This window comes from Vipera ursinii (assembly GCF_947247035.1).
Source record: "Vipera ursinii genome assembly, chromosome: 3".
In the NCBI taxonomy this organism is placed as follows: Eukaryota; Metazoa; Chordata; class Lepidosauria; order Squamata; family Viperidae; genus Vipera; species Vipera ursinii.
Genome location: NC_139516.1, coordinates 140,189,899 through 140,205,279, shown reverse-complemented (window position 1 = coordinate 140,205,279; position 15,381 = coordinate 140,189,899). Strand labels below are relative to the sequence as shown.

At 39.1% G+C, this 15,381-nt stretch overlaps 1 protein-coding gene across 1 annotated transcript in view; it reads right to left on the bottom strand.

The window, feature by feature from the left end:
- Positions 1-222: 222 nt before the first annotated feature.
- The window catches only part of TNFRSF11A (TNF receptor superfamily member 11a), a gene marked incomplete at its 3' end in the record, with an annotated part of 42,522 nt that continues 27,363 nt past the window's right edge, over positions 223-15,381 (bottom strand). Inside the window, exons 5-10 of the mRNA XM_083357341.1 lie at positions 15,132-15,225; positions 12,806-12,897; positions 9,081-9,203; positions 6,251-6,303; positions 3,600-4,413; positions 223-617 (exon numbers count right to left, since the gene is read on the bottom strand). Of these exons, the coding sequence (XP_083213467.1) occupies positions 223-617; positions 3,600-4,413; positions 6,251-6,303; positions 9,081-9,203; positions 12,806-12,897; positions 15,132-15,225 (1,571 nt within the window). The remainder of the gene's footprint in view (positions 618-3,599; positions 4,414-6,250; positions 6,304-9,080; positions 9,204-12,805; positions 12,898-15,131; positions 15,226-15,381) is intronic.

Here is a 15,381-nt window from a genome sequence, read left to right as displayed (position 1 = left end):
ATAGTATCCAACAGTCTCCTCTACCAATTTTATAGTGGAGCAAAGAAACCCCTTGTAAACCAACAGTCACAGCAATCTGAAATCTCAGCAACCAGCAGAAGGCTTCTTTCATTTAGTTAGTGCTATCTGCATCTGTTTTCCAGATCATGTTCAGTGGATGGTAGTGTTCTTTTGACTGAATACCAATAACAAGCATTAGTCTGTGTCAATGCGCCATCTCCTTTAAGAATACCCTGGCTTCCCTTCCTCTTGTATAGGCTGTGAGGCTTCACGAGGAAAGTTCTTCTTCTGGCTTTCACAATTCTCTTCTTGACCAATAGGCCCCAAAGTCCTCATATATCCTTCTACAATGCTTTGAGGTTCTCCGGATTCCATGCTGTGAGACGTACTGGTTTCAGCACATTTTTCTTTATACTGGTGAGCATTGCCTGCAAATGTCTCACAGCGGTTTAGGTTTTCCTCTTGCACTGGGTTCCCCAAGCTGTCGTCACTTGACCCAGGAGACATTGATCCTTCCTGGGAGTTCTGACTAACGTAGACAAAAATAATTTCACCCTTAAAATTCATGACTTGTCCACTTGAAATGAATGTAGAGTTCCCATTTCCCGTCACGTTTCCTAAAAGGGGTCAAAGCGGAGGGAAATACGTACACACACACAATTAATATAGCAGTAGAAGAAGTGCAACCAGTCAGTATCCCAAGGAAGGACGTGGTTTGTGCAAAAAATAAGAAATGGTATCCCAAGGCAACATCAACTGGAGGTAAAATATTGTCTTTATAAACCTTGTCTGCATTTCGGGAAAATTTCTCATTCAAATTACCTTAGCAAATTAATGGGGATACCCTTTGAAAGTAGCCAAAATGAGACGTTTTAAACATACAGCCAGACAACAGGTACTACAAATAAATACAGCACTACCTCTGCTTAACACTACCAAAACACCATATCAGAATTAAGATATCGGCAGTATATTGCATGTTTACACATTCTACTAATTAGCATTATTTTTGCATCAAGTGTGCATAAATTGCACAAGCCATAATATGCTTAATTTAATTTTAGTTTAACCTGTGGTGTGAACCCCACAAGTAAATTATAGTTTATGGTTTAGTTTGTTGTATAAATTTAGGTGATTGTGATTTAGCTAATTATCCATTAGCTAAATCATCATGATCATCTAACCACTATTAAGACATCAATTTGTTTTACATTTTTGCATCAGACACTAATGATCCTATGTCAGGGGGGAAAAAACTGTTACGAAGAATTTATTCCCTGCTCCTTGAAGTGTACATTTCCATTAGCTGTAGAAAACAGGAGGTGATGCCCATATTTTAAAAAAATATACAGAAAATATTTCACATTTTCCAAGGCAATGTGATAATCAGGGCCACTCCTGTGATTTTTCTCACCAAAGTTTTGATTACTAACGTTAAAAGTGGTGCAAAAAAGATAAATTATGGACTCCTGATCCAAAATAACCAAGATCTGAAGTAGAGGAGCAAGGATGAGAAGAGTTATATTGCTAAGGAATTAATTAATAAATTCTTATTAATTAATAAATTAATAATAAATTTATTATTAATTAATAAATTCTGAAAACGCAACATCATTTCCAGGCTTCATCCAATATTATATGAATGCCTTTGTTCACTGCATGAGTCTTGCCCTGAGATTCCTCCAAATATCTGAATTAAATCTGGAGAGTATGCAGAGGTCAAAGAGGAAAGAATATTCTGTTCTACTGATGGAGGCCACAATGCAATGCTTGGAAAGTGCTGGGATTTGCTCTAGAAGTAGTCCTTGTTTCATAAGCACTCGGTTCAGTAACTGTGTAAACTTACGTTGGTGCTGAACAATGTTACTTATGACGAGTTTTTGTATTTACATCAGTTGCAGTGTCCCCATGGTCACATAGTTGTGATCCAGGTGCCTGGCTTGCAATGACAGGAGAAGTTAATCAGAAGGTCACAAATGGCAACCACGTGATTCTTTACTTAACAACCCCTGTGATTTCAGTTAACAACAGCAACTGGAAGGGTCAGAATTTCCATTGCTAAGATGTAAAGTCAGGTGGCATCGTGCTTTATCACTGCATCACTTCGCCACTGAAATTACCCTCATTATACCCGTCAAAGACCTGTAAGTACATATCTTTACAATTATTAGCACTTGTTTAGTCTTTTAGAACTCATCCTTTGTTTCTGGGTGCAGTTTCAAGATGCTGGTTGTTCCCTACATGACATACAGGCTGGTATGAGCAACCCCCATTCCTTTAACATCTTGCCTGCCAATCTGATCCTGCAGGGACAGACTCTGCAGGTTCCTTCAATTAAACACCATCATCTCTATCAAGACCCTGGAAGTGTGCCTTTCTCTCTAGCACCACCTGCTGTCCGGAATAAATTCTTCCCAAGTTTCATGAATTTTGTGGTTATTATTGTGAATATTCCATATTTTGTTTTAACAGGATAACTGTCAAGGTGCAAACAATAATTATTCATCAAATTACCCTGAAAATATTTTTCGAGTGCTTATATACAACAAGCTTCTCTACATTCACATGAAACTACAGGGTCTACTATTATAGCTAATTGCTTGTCAACTGTAAATGATGAGGACTATAGCCAAACATATTGGGAAAATGTACAATATAGTATAAAGGATGCCATAAAAAAAGTATGACTAATATTTTCATCTCCTTTAGTTGTACCTCTCTATTTGTAATTGGAGGTTCACTGTGAATGTTTTTTTTCCCTTTTAAACCATCACCACAACATTGGCTAGCCAACTAGCTTGACCAAGGTAAAGAGTGCCAAAAAGTACACTTTGTTTGCTGGGTGGAGAAAAACCACTGGCACCAGAATATAATCACACTGGGTCTAACTCATTTCCAAAATCCCAGAGAAAAATGAATGTTCTTGCCTTAAATGATCTTTAAAATTAACTGCAAGATTAACATGCAGAGCCAACCTTACTATGAAAAAATATGAAGTAACTGCTTTAAACATGGTTTTCCGCTTTTCTGCCTCTAGCTTACATTTTTATACTCTATTCTCAAAAATGAGTAAAGAACAAATATCAGTTTTATGTTCAGATTTGTCTAGATCACAGGTGTCAAACTTGGCGCGTCACGTGACATGTCGCGACGTATTGTGGCTTTTTTCGCATTGGCGGAGCTGGGGTGGACACGGCTTCTGCATGATGCAACCGGCCCACGGGCCAGCAGCTTTGACACCCCTGGTACAGATCTACAGTAAGGTCTACAATGCCTTCATTTGACTTACCTTCCTTTCTCATCTTCTCCTGGAGGTCAGTGGAGAAGATGAGAAAGGAAGGTAAGACTACATATAATTCTGGAGAATTATATATACTGGTACATCTATCTATGTAGTCTTGACTTCAATACAGAAATTGTTTGCTATTGATTTAATTTCCCAACATAATCTCTTAGTCTCCCATCCAAGTACTAACAAAATCTGTCTTTACTTAGCTTTTTAAAGAAAAGGTGAAGTGCTGTAGATGCTTAATAATATCTAACACCACCCACCCACCCACCCAACTACCAATAAAGTATGTTCCATATAGAGAGCTTACCAGATGCTGCTGGGGGATCTGAAACATTGTAGCTTGACTCAGATGTTCTTTTTGCATTCTGGTCCTTTGTGTCCTTTCCACCAGATGATTCACTTTTGTCTCCAATATTGTTTGCTGACCCCTTTTGGTCTACAGAAAAAGATTCCAAGCCACAGGTGCCTAGCAGAGAAGATCCATTTTCTTTTAAGGAATCTGGGGCATTGTCCAGTTTGTTAGGTTGTCTGCAAGATGAACTGGCGAACGTACGCTTTTCTTCAGACACTAGTAGGGAAGTACTTGTACCTTCATTATCAACATCTCTCATCTTGGGACAAGTGAAATGATTGCAAGAACTCTGCAGGTTTTTGTCTGAGGAAGCATGAGTAGGGTCCATTGCACATGATGGATCCAAGCAACAGCAGTTTACTAATTCCTCCAGATTTTCTGTTCCCGTGAAGAAGTAATTTAAGCTCTCATTCTCTCCCACCTCTAGCGGTTCGGAGAAGGGTGATTCAGGTTTGCTATCAGATTGGCTCACTAAAGGTAAGTAACACTGCCCGTGGGATACTTTTTCTGTGTATTCATCCTCCATAGGACTCTGTCTAAAGTGGCCGTCTTCAGAAAGGGTAGTAAGAAGCAATGTTGGAAAAGTTTCTCTTGATCCGTAAAGTATTTTATTAGGACCATCTTTTTCGCTCAGCAGGTGCTCACATGGGTAACATATCTCATCTGGAAAGCAGTATTTGTCAAGATCCAGCAAATAAGTCTCTCCCAAAAGCTGAAGGCCAGCAGGATGTGCTACATTTGTGTTTACAAATGTATCACAAGAAGAATCCTGCAAGAAAAAAAAGGTCTCTTTCTGGTCAGGCAATTGCATTCCAAAGCAAAGCAAATAATTTTCCAAAAATCTATAGTATTTCAGTAGGTTCTGGGGATCCAGAAGCAGTTTTAAATTGAAATGGTGCTGGGCTCTGCGACATACCATTTTCACTTGTTTTTTAAATGGATTATTAAAGAATTAAAGTTAGAAGGTAGGAAACATGGAAATCCCAGACAACGGTCTAACCTCATCTGCTTCAAAACTCGTTCGAATTTGGTATTCAATGTTTTGAAGCAGAAATCTTGTTCCGGCACTCATCTTTCTCCCAGCAGTCAACACGTAAGGAAGAACGTGCTGATGTTGGCTGCCTATGATGTCACTATTTCTTCCAGCTGAAATAGCGGGTTACGTGGTAAGTCACGTGGTTTTATTGGCACCCATCAGTTTAGTATCCGTCGCGGTTTCTGGAACAAATTACTGACGAATACCGAGGTACCACTGTACTTCATCCAAAGCTAAATTAGCTCCTGATTTCTAATTGTTCTGAATTTGATGCCAATTAATTGTGCCTGCTAATTCTGTGTCCCAGCATTTTGAAATGGAAGAGATAGGATCTACTTCTAGAAATCTCCTTAACCATCCTTTCTCTAGATTTACAAATCTGAATGACTAATTTTCAGCGATATGCATTTACCTTGCAAAATTAATACAGTACAATTACAGAGCATGTGAAGAGTTGATAAGCTGTCATGATGGACAGAGATTCAGAGACTTATCAATGTTAGCTATATACTGAATTATTAACTTTTTCAGTAATTCTTAGGATTTTTAAGAATTAAAGCATTCTGCCATCCATTACCTGTTTTCCATAGCTATAAGTAAAGGGTAAAGGTTCCCCCGCACATGCGTGCTAGTCGTTTCTGACTCTAGGGGCCGGTGCTCATCTCCGTTTCATAGCCGAAGAGCCAGCGCTTGTCCGAGGACGTCTCCGTGGTCATGTGGCCGGCATGACTAGCACGGAACGCTGTTACCTTCCCACCGTAGTGGTCCCTATTTTTCTACTTGCATTTTTACGTGCTTTCGAACTGCTAGGTGGGCAGAAGCTGGGACGAGTAACAGGCGCTCACTCTGCTACGCGGCACTCGGGATTCGACCCGCCAAACTGCCGACCTTCCGATCGACAAGTTCAGCGTCCTAACCCACTGAGCCACCGCGCTCTGAAAATGCATACAAACCAGTATATTAACACCAAATAAAGCAATAACTAGAACCAAAAGGAGTACTACACATAAATAAATAACATACTCAGGGCTTTTTTTCTCATAGAACACTCAGAACGGAGTTCTGGCACCTTTTTTGGATGGAACCTTGTAGGGTAGGCAAGGTGGGTTGTGTGACATGTGTGAGTTCCGGCACCTTTTTCTTTTACAAAAAAAGCACTGAACATACTATAGCATTAATGAAAAGGAAAATAATTGTTATGCAGCTTGGATTGTGTAGAGCTTTAAAATGCCCAACTTTCTGCACAGGAAAGGTCCTGAGAAATGCTAAGTAAACATACTGCTTCTGATAGTAAAAGTGATAATCTGTTAAGTAAACCCAGCAAATTGCAGACAAATTGCAACATTTTTTTAAAAAAAATTCCTATGATTTAAAGCCAAGGGAGTCTTTGTGGTTCTTTGTTTGTTATACTTTCATCTTTTCCTTTTGACCTTATGTCCACCAAGCAGTTTTACAAATTACAACTTTATTTCACTGCTTGGAGGGTTCTCCAGCAAAGAAGGATATCAGAAGAGAGCAACCAGGAAACAACATGAAACAGTATGAAAATCCATAAAGCCTTAGAATTCACCTTTTTCCTTTTTATTTGGTGGCATATTTCCTGAGCCCAGTATTGTAAATCTGCTGGAAGGAAATAGAGAAACAGTATTCAGTTAGATTCTAGCATTTTAGCAGAATATTAGCGAATCACAAATGCAGTCACACATATTATGGCTAGCTGTAGGAAAAAATCTTTACGAAAACGCTTATAAACACTCAATATTTAAAATAGGATTAAACTATTCATTCACAGTATCAGATTGAGAGAATGTTATAATACACATAACGTTAAATTTCACCCGAGTGAAGCATACTTAAAACCATTCATTTCAATAGAGTTGTATACTTATTTATTTATTTATTTTTGGGACTTATATGCCGCCCTATCTCCCGAAGGACTCAGGGCGGCTAACAACAATAAAAACAACAGTACAAAAGTTAAAAGAAATTAAATAGACAGCCCCAATAAATATGTTAAACAATTAAAAATTAAAAAAAATTGCTGTAATTGTGTTCACTGGCTTAAGAGTAAGTGAAAAAGATGGCACGCATGTGCACAAAATAATAAAGCTTGTGTAATATTTCATTCTTAAATATTGTGGTGTCAATTTGTTTTTAAATCTACTTTACTAAAAAGTTTGGTTTTTGGAAAGGTTTCTGGTAAAATGTGAGTTGCAAAATATTTCCCAATGCCCCCCCCTTTACGCTACAAATGGAAGATGTGTCTATCTCGAGAATCTATCCATGACTAAAACAGAACATTCCATATCACTTGGGTCTTTGTTCCATGTCATGTGCCATCAATTTATGACTGACTTGCTAATGACCTAGCTGTATGTGAGTGATTGGTTGGCTAGTCTGTTGCAAGGAATATCACATGAATTACCAAAAGAACAATTGTATATATATATAGTACTAGGAAGAGTTGGAAAAAAAAACCAATAGAAATGCTGCCATCAGCTCAGCTGAGGAAATGGGTTTCATGAGTTTACTGGGAAATGTATTCTACGGATTTAGTAAAAAAATAAAATAAAATACATTACTGGATCAACAAACTGCTTGATTTTTATGTGGAAGAATACAATTGTTTATGCATGTTGCTGAAGGAATGCCATATACAGATTTAATTATTAAACTAAAAAAGTTAATACATTCACTGTCTGAAAAAAATTATCTTTCTCTTGCCTTAAAATTCTAGATGATACATACAAAGTTATCAAATCCAGAAACTACTATGCCTTGATTTGCTCTAGGAAATTTGCTATTAGTGCCCTCCCATTCATTTAGCGCAGTGGTGGCAAACCTTTTAGAGACTGAGTGCCCAAACCGCAACCCAAAACCCACTTATTTATCGCAAAGTGCCAGGGGTGCATCAGCATTGTGGTGCCCTCGGGGGGGGGGGGGGGGAAGGGAGGCGCCTCTGGTGCTGCCTCTGGCATGCAAAAATCAGGGGCAGAAAAATGGGCAAGGTGCAAATATGGCTGCTGTGGCGCCGCAGGGTGCAAATACAAGGCATTGCACAACGCAAGAATCAGGCAGGGCTAGTGAGTATCACGCAGGCACTAGCCCTGCCTCATTTGCAGCATGTGCATGCATACGGACACGTGCACTCATGCACACATGTAAAATGCTTCCTCCTCCCTTTTCTTCCAGTCTGCCAATCGGCAATGGTTGGTGACCTCTGCTCTACTTGAGCTTGCTAGTTTGTGTTGGGCAGTGCTCCTTATCCGGGCGGTGGTGGCGGCCTGATAGAGCTGCTGCTGGCGGCAGCACGTGTGCCAACAGAGAGGGCACTGAGTGCCGTCTCTGGCACACGTGCCATAGGTTTGCCACCACTGATTTAGAGGATTCTTCCCAGAGAGCAGAAGTCACTTAACCTTGACTGACATTCAATTTTGAAGTTGAATTATTTGAGCTTGACCCATAGCCTTAAGTCAGGACCCAGTTCAGATGTAAAGCCATTTTGTCCAACTATATTTAGCTGCATCAAACCAACCTCAAAATCCTATTTTCAGCTTCAGAAAAATCTATTGATCGTGAGTGCCATGGAGACAAATAGCCCTTGTAAGTTCTTATAAGGAGTCCTATTTCTTATAAGGAGTCCTATTATTTCAGTTGAGGAAGCAAATTGCAATGACTTCAATTAAATTTTCCTTTGAAACAGATGTGCATGTTTGTCTGTCAGCTACCCTTCTAGAGTCTGACACACAAGATGATATAAATGCGAAGATCAAAGAACTGAGCAATACTTTCATAATTGTGCACTTCTGTTAATTCCATTAGTTCTATGTAACATAGAACTAGTAAAGCACCTATGTGGGGTATAAGACTTTTCATTTAATTTTGGCTCAGGAAATAGCTTGAGAGAGTGATTTCTCAAGTGGTAAGAGGGACAGAGTCCTTAGCTGTAGATCAGGGTGACACAGCTGGCAGCCTTATGTGTCCTCCCTCCAATTTTTCATGCAACCCAGAAATTATTAAACACATATAGGCGGTAATCGCAAGCAAACTATTTACTTTGAATTCTGAACTGAAATATGTCAAACTTGGATTTTGTCCTGGCTGCAGAAACGTCTTTGCTCTGGCCTCACTTTTCCAGTTGCAGCTGCCAAGATACCCCCCAAAAGCCAAATGTGACCTTCAGCCCAGAAAACATTGCAAGCTCCCCCATAACCTTAGATCACATGGGGACATTTGTGACAACTGCGACAGACTTCTGAAAGTTAGAACTTAAACGATATATAAAAAGAGAAATGTAAAAAAAATTCGGCGTTTACAATAACCAAATCAGGAGATTTGAAGAAAAATATCAGATAAATATAGATTTATAATAATATAAGAAGTCATTAGGTATTACGTACCTGTCAATACTTTTCCCTTACTTCGATAGTATACAGTAAAGATAATTATACCAGCCAAGGCGATGAGGAGGAATGGAACAATCAACACATAAAATAATGTCTTGTTTTCTGGAAAATGAAAAACTGACAATGAATTATAAAAGCTTAGACTCCGGAAACATCATTTTGGATCTGCTTTTTTTTTTAAATGCTTTTTAATCAAATAGTACAGGGAAACATTGTAGTAGTGGACTGTTACATTTCACTGTCTTTCATTACTGAAAATAGAAACATCATAGGACAAACTAGGAGTTAGTTATGGTTTACAGTACGTGCAATCTTCAATCTATCCTTGCACTATTTGTGTCCTGCAAGATAACACACAAAACCTACCCATGTCTAAGATTAATTTTTAGCCCTGAATTTTCATGCCGGGAAAAACAAGACATGACGTTAAGATATTTTGAAGGTATTGTGCATTTTGGAGTAAATCAATGCTATGATCCTATCCCAAACAGCTGAGCTATCATCACTGAAATAGTTCAAGTTGTTGATGATTTATTTGTCAAGAATCCAACATATCTTAGAGCACGAGGGGCAGAAAGACGAAGATAGCCTCTACCCATGTGCACATATAATGGTTTTCAACCTAGCGGGTTCTGTGAAGTAGTGTAGACAATACTGAGCCTTTCCTGATAGTCCATGTTTAATGATGGCAATTAGGACCAGAATTTCCATCGCTAAGCAACACAGCCAGAAAGCACAATGTTATGTGACCACACCGCTTAGTGGCAACAATTCCAGCACTTCCTATTGTTGTCGTTAACCGAATTCCATGCCTTCATCATGTGGTCATCTTTTATAATCTGCCAGCTTCCCCTTTGACTATAGTTTGTTGGAAGCTAGGAGTTGTGATCCAGGCACCAGGAGCCTGGGTCTCAATCATGTGACTGCAGGTAGCAGTAACAGCCCCAATTATGAGGACTGGTTGTAAATACCTCTCATTCAGCACTCTTGTAAACTTTAAACAGTCACCAAACTAGTAGTTGTTAAATGAAGACTACCTGTAACTGGATCTTTAAAACTTACAAATGGTAAACAGAAGAACAGAATGCATAATAACATACAAATGTCTTTTTTTAAAAAAAACACAAGTTTTTCTTTATATCATGGCGGGACACAGATTTTCTGAACACTGCTAAATGGCATTTAAGATATGAATTCTGAGAACCAGTGTGTTAGCTAATAAAGATGTGGCGTATGTTTGTCCAATTTAACCTCGTTAAGGTTTTCCCTTTTTAGGCCTCTTGTATTCTGGTTAAACTAGAACTGGGCAACCCATAAACCCAGCCCCATTTTATTAACTCAAGAGCACCCTTCTATTATGTTGCCAAAAACTGACAGAAAAAAAAATCAATTTCTGATAATAGGATTTCTTTAGTTTGCATCTTTAAATCCTTGCAAACAAATAGAGGTAAAGGTAAAAGTTCCCCCGTTTCCAACTCTAGGGGCTGGTGCTCATCTCCGTTTCAAAGCCAAAGAGCCAGCGCTTGTCCGAGGACGTCTCCGTGGTCATGTGGCTGGCATGACTAGACGCCAAAGGCACACGGAACGCTGTTACCTTCCCACCGTAGTGGTCCCTATTTTTCTGCTTGCATTTTTACGTGCTTTCGAACTGCAAGGTTGGCAGAAGCTGGGACGAGTAACAGGTAGTCACTCTGTTACACGGCACTCGGGATTCGACCCGCCAAACTGCCGACCTTCTGATCGACAAGCTCAGCGTCCTAACCCACTGAGCCACAAATATCTATGGACAAATATCCACTATTTCAAACTGCCCACAACGATAATCTGTGGTGGTTCCAATGACCTTCCTGTGATCAGCCTTTGTCAAGCATGAAAGATCAGGTCCATACATGAAAGTCCAATTAAACAGATTAAATGCTAAACAGCCTACAGTTAGGAATCTTCTCAAGTAATGGTTAACATTTGCTTGGAGTTAGATAAGAGACCACAGAATTCAAAGTGGGGTGGTCTTAGTCTGCTTGTGGCTATGTAGAGATTCTAGGCTTGTAACCCCACGCCCAGGATCTGCCACTCCTTTTTCCACATCTTTATCCATTCCTCTCCATCTAGTTTATCCATTTTATTCCTCTTCTTTAACTTCTCTCATCTTTGCCAAATGAACTCATTATTTTTCTATACAGTTTGTGGACATCCCATACCCAGGTTATCTGAGTTATGTTTGCTTACTTTTCCAGGCTGGGTATTTCCAGCATGTGTGCAGGTAATCCTGTAGCTACCAAAGATTGCTGGTCAACTCTGAAGCACACTACAGGCAATCCTATATACTCAGAAAGTCTTTCTGGCTATAAAATTCAATCATGCTGTTACTCAGTCCTGCAGAATCAAAGCTGCCCAGCCCAGAGCATCCTTGGCATATCCTGAAGATTGTTCAGGATGGGATGTATATTGCAGGCAATCCCCAAACCCTCTAATCTGGAAGCATTTCAACTTTCTCCCACAATACTGGCTTCAGACCAGTATTTCTTTACTGAGACAAATTGGATGGCCTGTCTGCCTTGGCCCTTGGCAATGTAAATCACCTCAGCTCAACAGCCCAAATCCCTTTGTTGAATAGGATCTCCATTGCTTTATATATGCCTGACTGGTCTCCATTTCTCTTTATTTTGTCTCCTGCCCTAAGGCAATTCTGATATAATCATTTACTATTTAATCTAAAGTGGTCCATTCAGGTCAACCAAAATCCATTCAGTTTAGTGTACTTCATTCAGGCATTTACAATTTCAAATTGTTCTTGGTTTATATGTTTCATGTTCCAATTGCACATGTCCTTGTAAAACCAGAAACTACTTTCAATATTGACCATCAGTGATTAAATTTTCTTTGGTCTAGTGATGTCATCACATTCAATTCTACTCATAAGAATTCAAGATATTTTTCCAGTAACTGGAAGAGTGCCTTCCTGCTTCACATTCTCATCATCTGGCACTTCACTTCTTATTTCAGCCATGTTCATATTACGTTTCTTGTCAAAATACCGAAGAAATTTGCCATTTATTTTTTTGGAGTTTGATTGTGGAGTTTCTACTTAATAAGCAAGTTAATACTTAATAGGCCTTGGTGGAGCAGTGGGCTAATGCCTCCTTAAGTAACACCAGCTGCCTGCAATTAGTGCAGGTTCGCATCCCACCAGGCTCAAGGTTGACTCAGCCTTCCATCCTTCCGAGGTAGGTAAAATGAGGACCCAGATTGTTGGGGGCAATTAAGCTGACTTTGTAATAATGCCGCTTGGGGTGTGTGTGAAAGCCCTAATAAGCAGGCATATACATAGAATGAAGGCTACTGCTAAGCTTGTAAGCCCCCCTGAGTCTTTGGAGAAGGGCGGGATATAAATGGAATTTTTTTTTTAAAAGTTGGCTTTCCTTATGCCCCTACACCCCTGTCTGTCCTTAGTTCTGTTATGGATTTCTATTAGCATCACTCTTACCTTTTGGAATTTTATTTATTTGGATTGATTAGCTACCCAACTCCAATGCACTTCTATCAGCAATGAAACCCTACCAGGAGCTCCTGCTCCTGCTCATATCACTCATAGCATTACTGAAGTTATTGAGTAGTTCACCATATCATGGGATGAAACCAAAATAAAGGGTAACTTTAATTATAGAAATCCCAGAAAATCTTAAAATAATATTACTGTTCAGTGGTGCTTTTGTATTTACCATCTTCTAAATGTGTTTTCTCATGTGTCTTACAAACTGCATCAGACCAATCATTCCCAGGAATCTTTTCTTCAGTTCCCAAAGCTGTGCAACTAAATTAAATAAAAATGGAAAGAAAGTAATAAATTATATTGTTTTTGGATAAGACATGCTAATAAAGTAGTGTATGTTTTGGAGAACATACTAATAGCTTAAAGAGGTAGTGAGGCAATGCTTAATGCAATGACATTCATATCAGATACTATATTTCCTTCAGTAAATTTTTGGGTTCTTTAGATATGATAGTCTCCTGCCAGTCAGTAAGGTGGACCAGATCAGGAAATCGATTCCACAAGAAGTCTAGAATTATATTGAAATGGGCTATAAATAATAGAATCTTGCAAGCCTGATTATACTTTACTTCCCCTTTTATATCCCAGTGAATTAGGGAGAATTGTCCATGATATTTTCCAAATACTATCTTGTTTCCCAGATTTTAAGGAAAGCTTTAGCCTTCTTTGCTTATATGATAATTCTTCCCTATTTCCCCCAGAGTCACATGGACTCTCTACAATTTCTCCCATAATTCCCCACCACTTGGGAATGGTACGGTATATCAGGCTATCTGATCTAGAGAGAAGCAGACTGTAGAAGGCTGACTTTGATATTACGATGAAAGAGGAAAAAGAAAGCCAGTTTCATGTATAATAACTTATATCTAATGAAGTTCAAAACCAAATTTGTAAATATTTATTCCTACACTGTTTAGTCCTGATAGCCTCATATGTATATATGGGACTCTGAGAAATAATGATCAATAAGGAGGCCTGTTAGTTTTCCACAGCAAGCCAATGATTGCATTTGCATACATAGATCTAACACTAGCCAGAATTTTTAAAGCAAGCAGGTTATCATGACATACCACACAGTAACATTATATCATAACAGATGGGTTTACAATAATGCTAAATTGCATTATGATGATCCCTAATCGCTACTCAGTTAAAACAATTTTAAAAAATACTTCAATTTTTTTTAGGATAGTTCTTATTCATATTACCTTAAATTAGAGTTCCCCAACGTTTCCAGCTTTGTGGGCTGGCGGCGGGGGAGAGGGGGCTGGTTCAGGGCAAGTGGCTAGCAAGTGCATGTGCAGCTCCATTTGCGCGAGCAGCATGCTCGTGCACCTGTTGCTCACTTAAATGGAAGGTGCATGCACGCTCGTCGGCTCGTGCAAGTGAGGATGTGTTTCTGCGGCCTGGTTGTAAACCCTTCACGGCCCACTAGTGGGCCACAGCCCACAGGTTGGGGACTCCTGCCTTAAATGGTCTTTTCATAATTAAATAATAATAATAATAATAATAATAATAATAATAATAATAATAATAATAATAATAATAATAATATAAAGTTGGAAGGGACCTTGGAGGTCATCTAGTCCAACCCCCTGCTCAGGCAGGAAACCCTATACCATTTCAGGCAAATGGCTGTCCAGTCTCTTCTTAAAAACCTCCAGTGTTGGAGCATTCACCACCTCTGGAGGCAGGTTGTTCCACTGGTTAATTGTTCTAACTGTCAGGAAGTTTCTCCTTAGTTCTAGGTTGCTTCTCTCCTTGACTAGTTTCCATCCGTTGCTTCTTGTCCTGCTTTCAGGTGCTTTGGAGAATAGCTTGACTCCCTCTTCTTTGTGGTAGCCCCTGAGATATTGGAACACTGCTATCATGTCACCCCTCACCCTTCTCTTCATTAAACTACACAAATCATCAAATGATCAAATCAATTAATGTTTCGGTTTATTCAATTCATTTTAACTAAAGAAAAGAAAGGAATGGAAGAGAAATGAATTTCCTTAATTTGAAAGAGCAAACAACATTCCTACATCCTTTTTGTCTCACAATCTATTTCTCATTTCCCTACTGCTGTGTTTCTCAACCTAAGCAACTTTAAGAAATCTGGACTTTATCTCCCAGAATTCCCTAGCCAGCATGCTGACAAAGGAATTCTAGGCAATGAAGTCTATATAGTTGCTGAGGTGGAGAAACACTGCCCTACTGCAAGTCTCAATTTTAGATAAACCACAAATACTTACGAATTGGTGCTGAGAAAAGAAGCAAACCCAGCCATCACTGCAAAACTAAAGCAACTTTAATATGCATTTATTAATATCGCTAAGTATACATGGTCAAGCAAATGAAGATATCTAGATTCTAATTTTCAGAGACTAATAACTGGCAATGACAAATTACTCCATTTCTAAAAGCAACATCAGTGTTTCTAAATACAGTACAGCACAGACATCCCAAGATTTCCTTTGTATCTTTGCTAGTGCACTGTTAATGAAACTTACTTTGTCCAGGCTTTGCATGCATCAGTTGCAGAGGAGACATTAGAGAAATAACCAGTAGGACATGGTATGCACACTGTATTCTTATCTTGCTGTACTGTGAAAACATAGCAGGTAAACACACTGAGCAGAGAGCATCACTTCTCTGAAAAGCATCACTTGAAAACAATTTGCTGGTAACCAAATACTTAGGGTATATTCATGTACATAGAGCCTTGGTGGAGCAGTGGGCTAATGCCTCCTTAAGTAACAC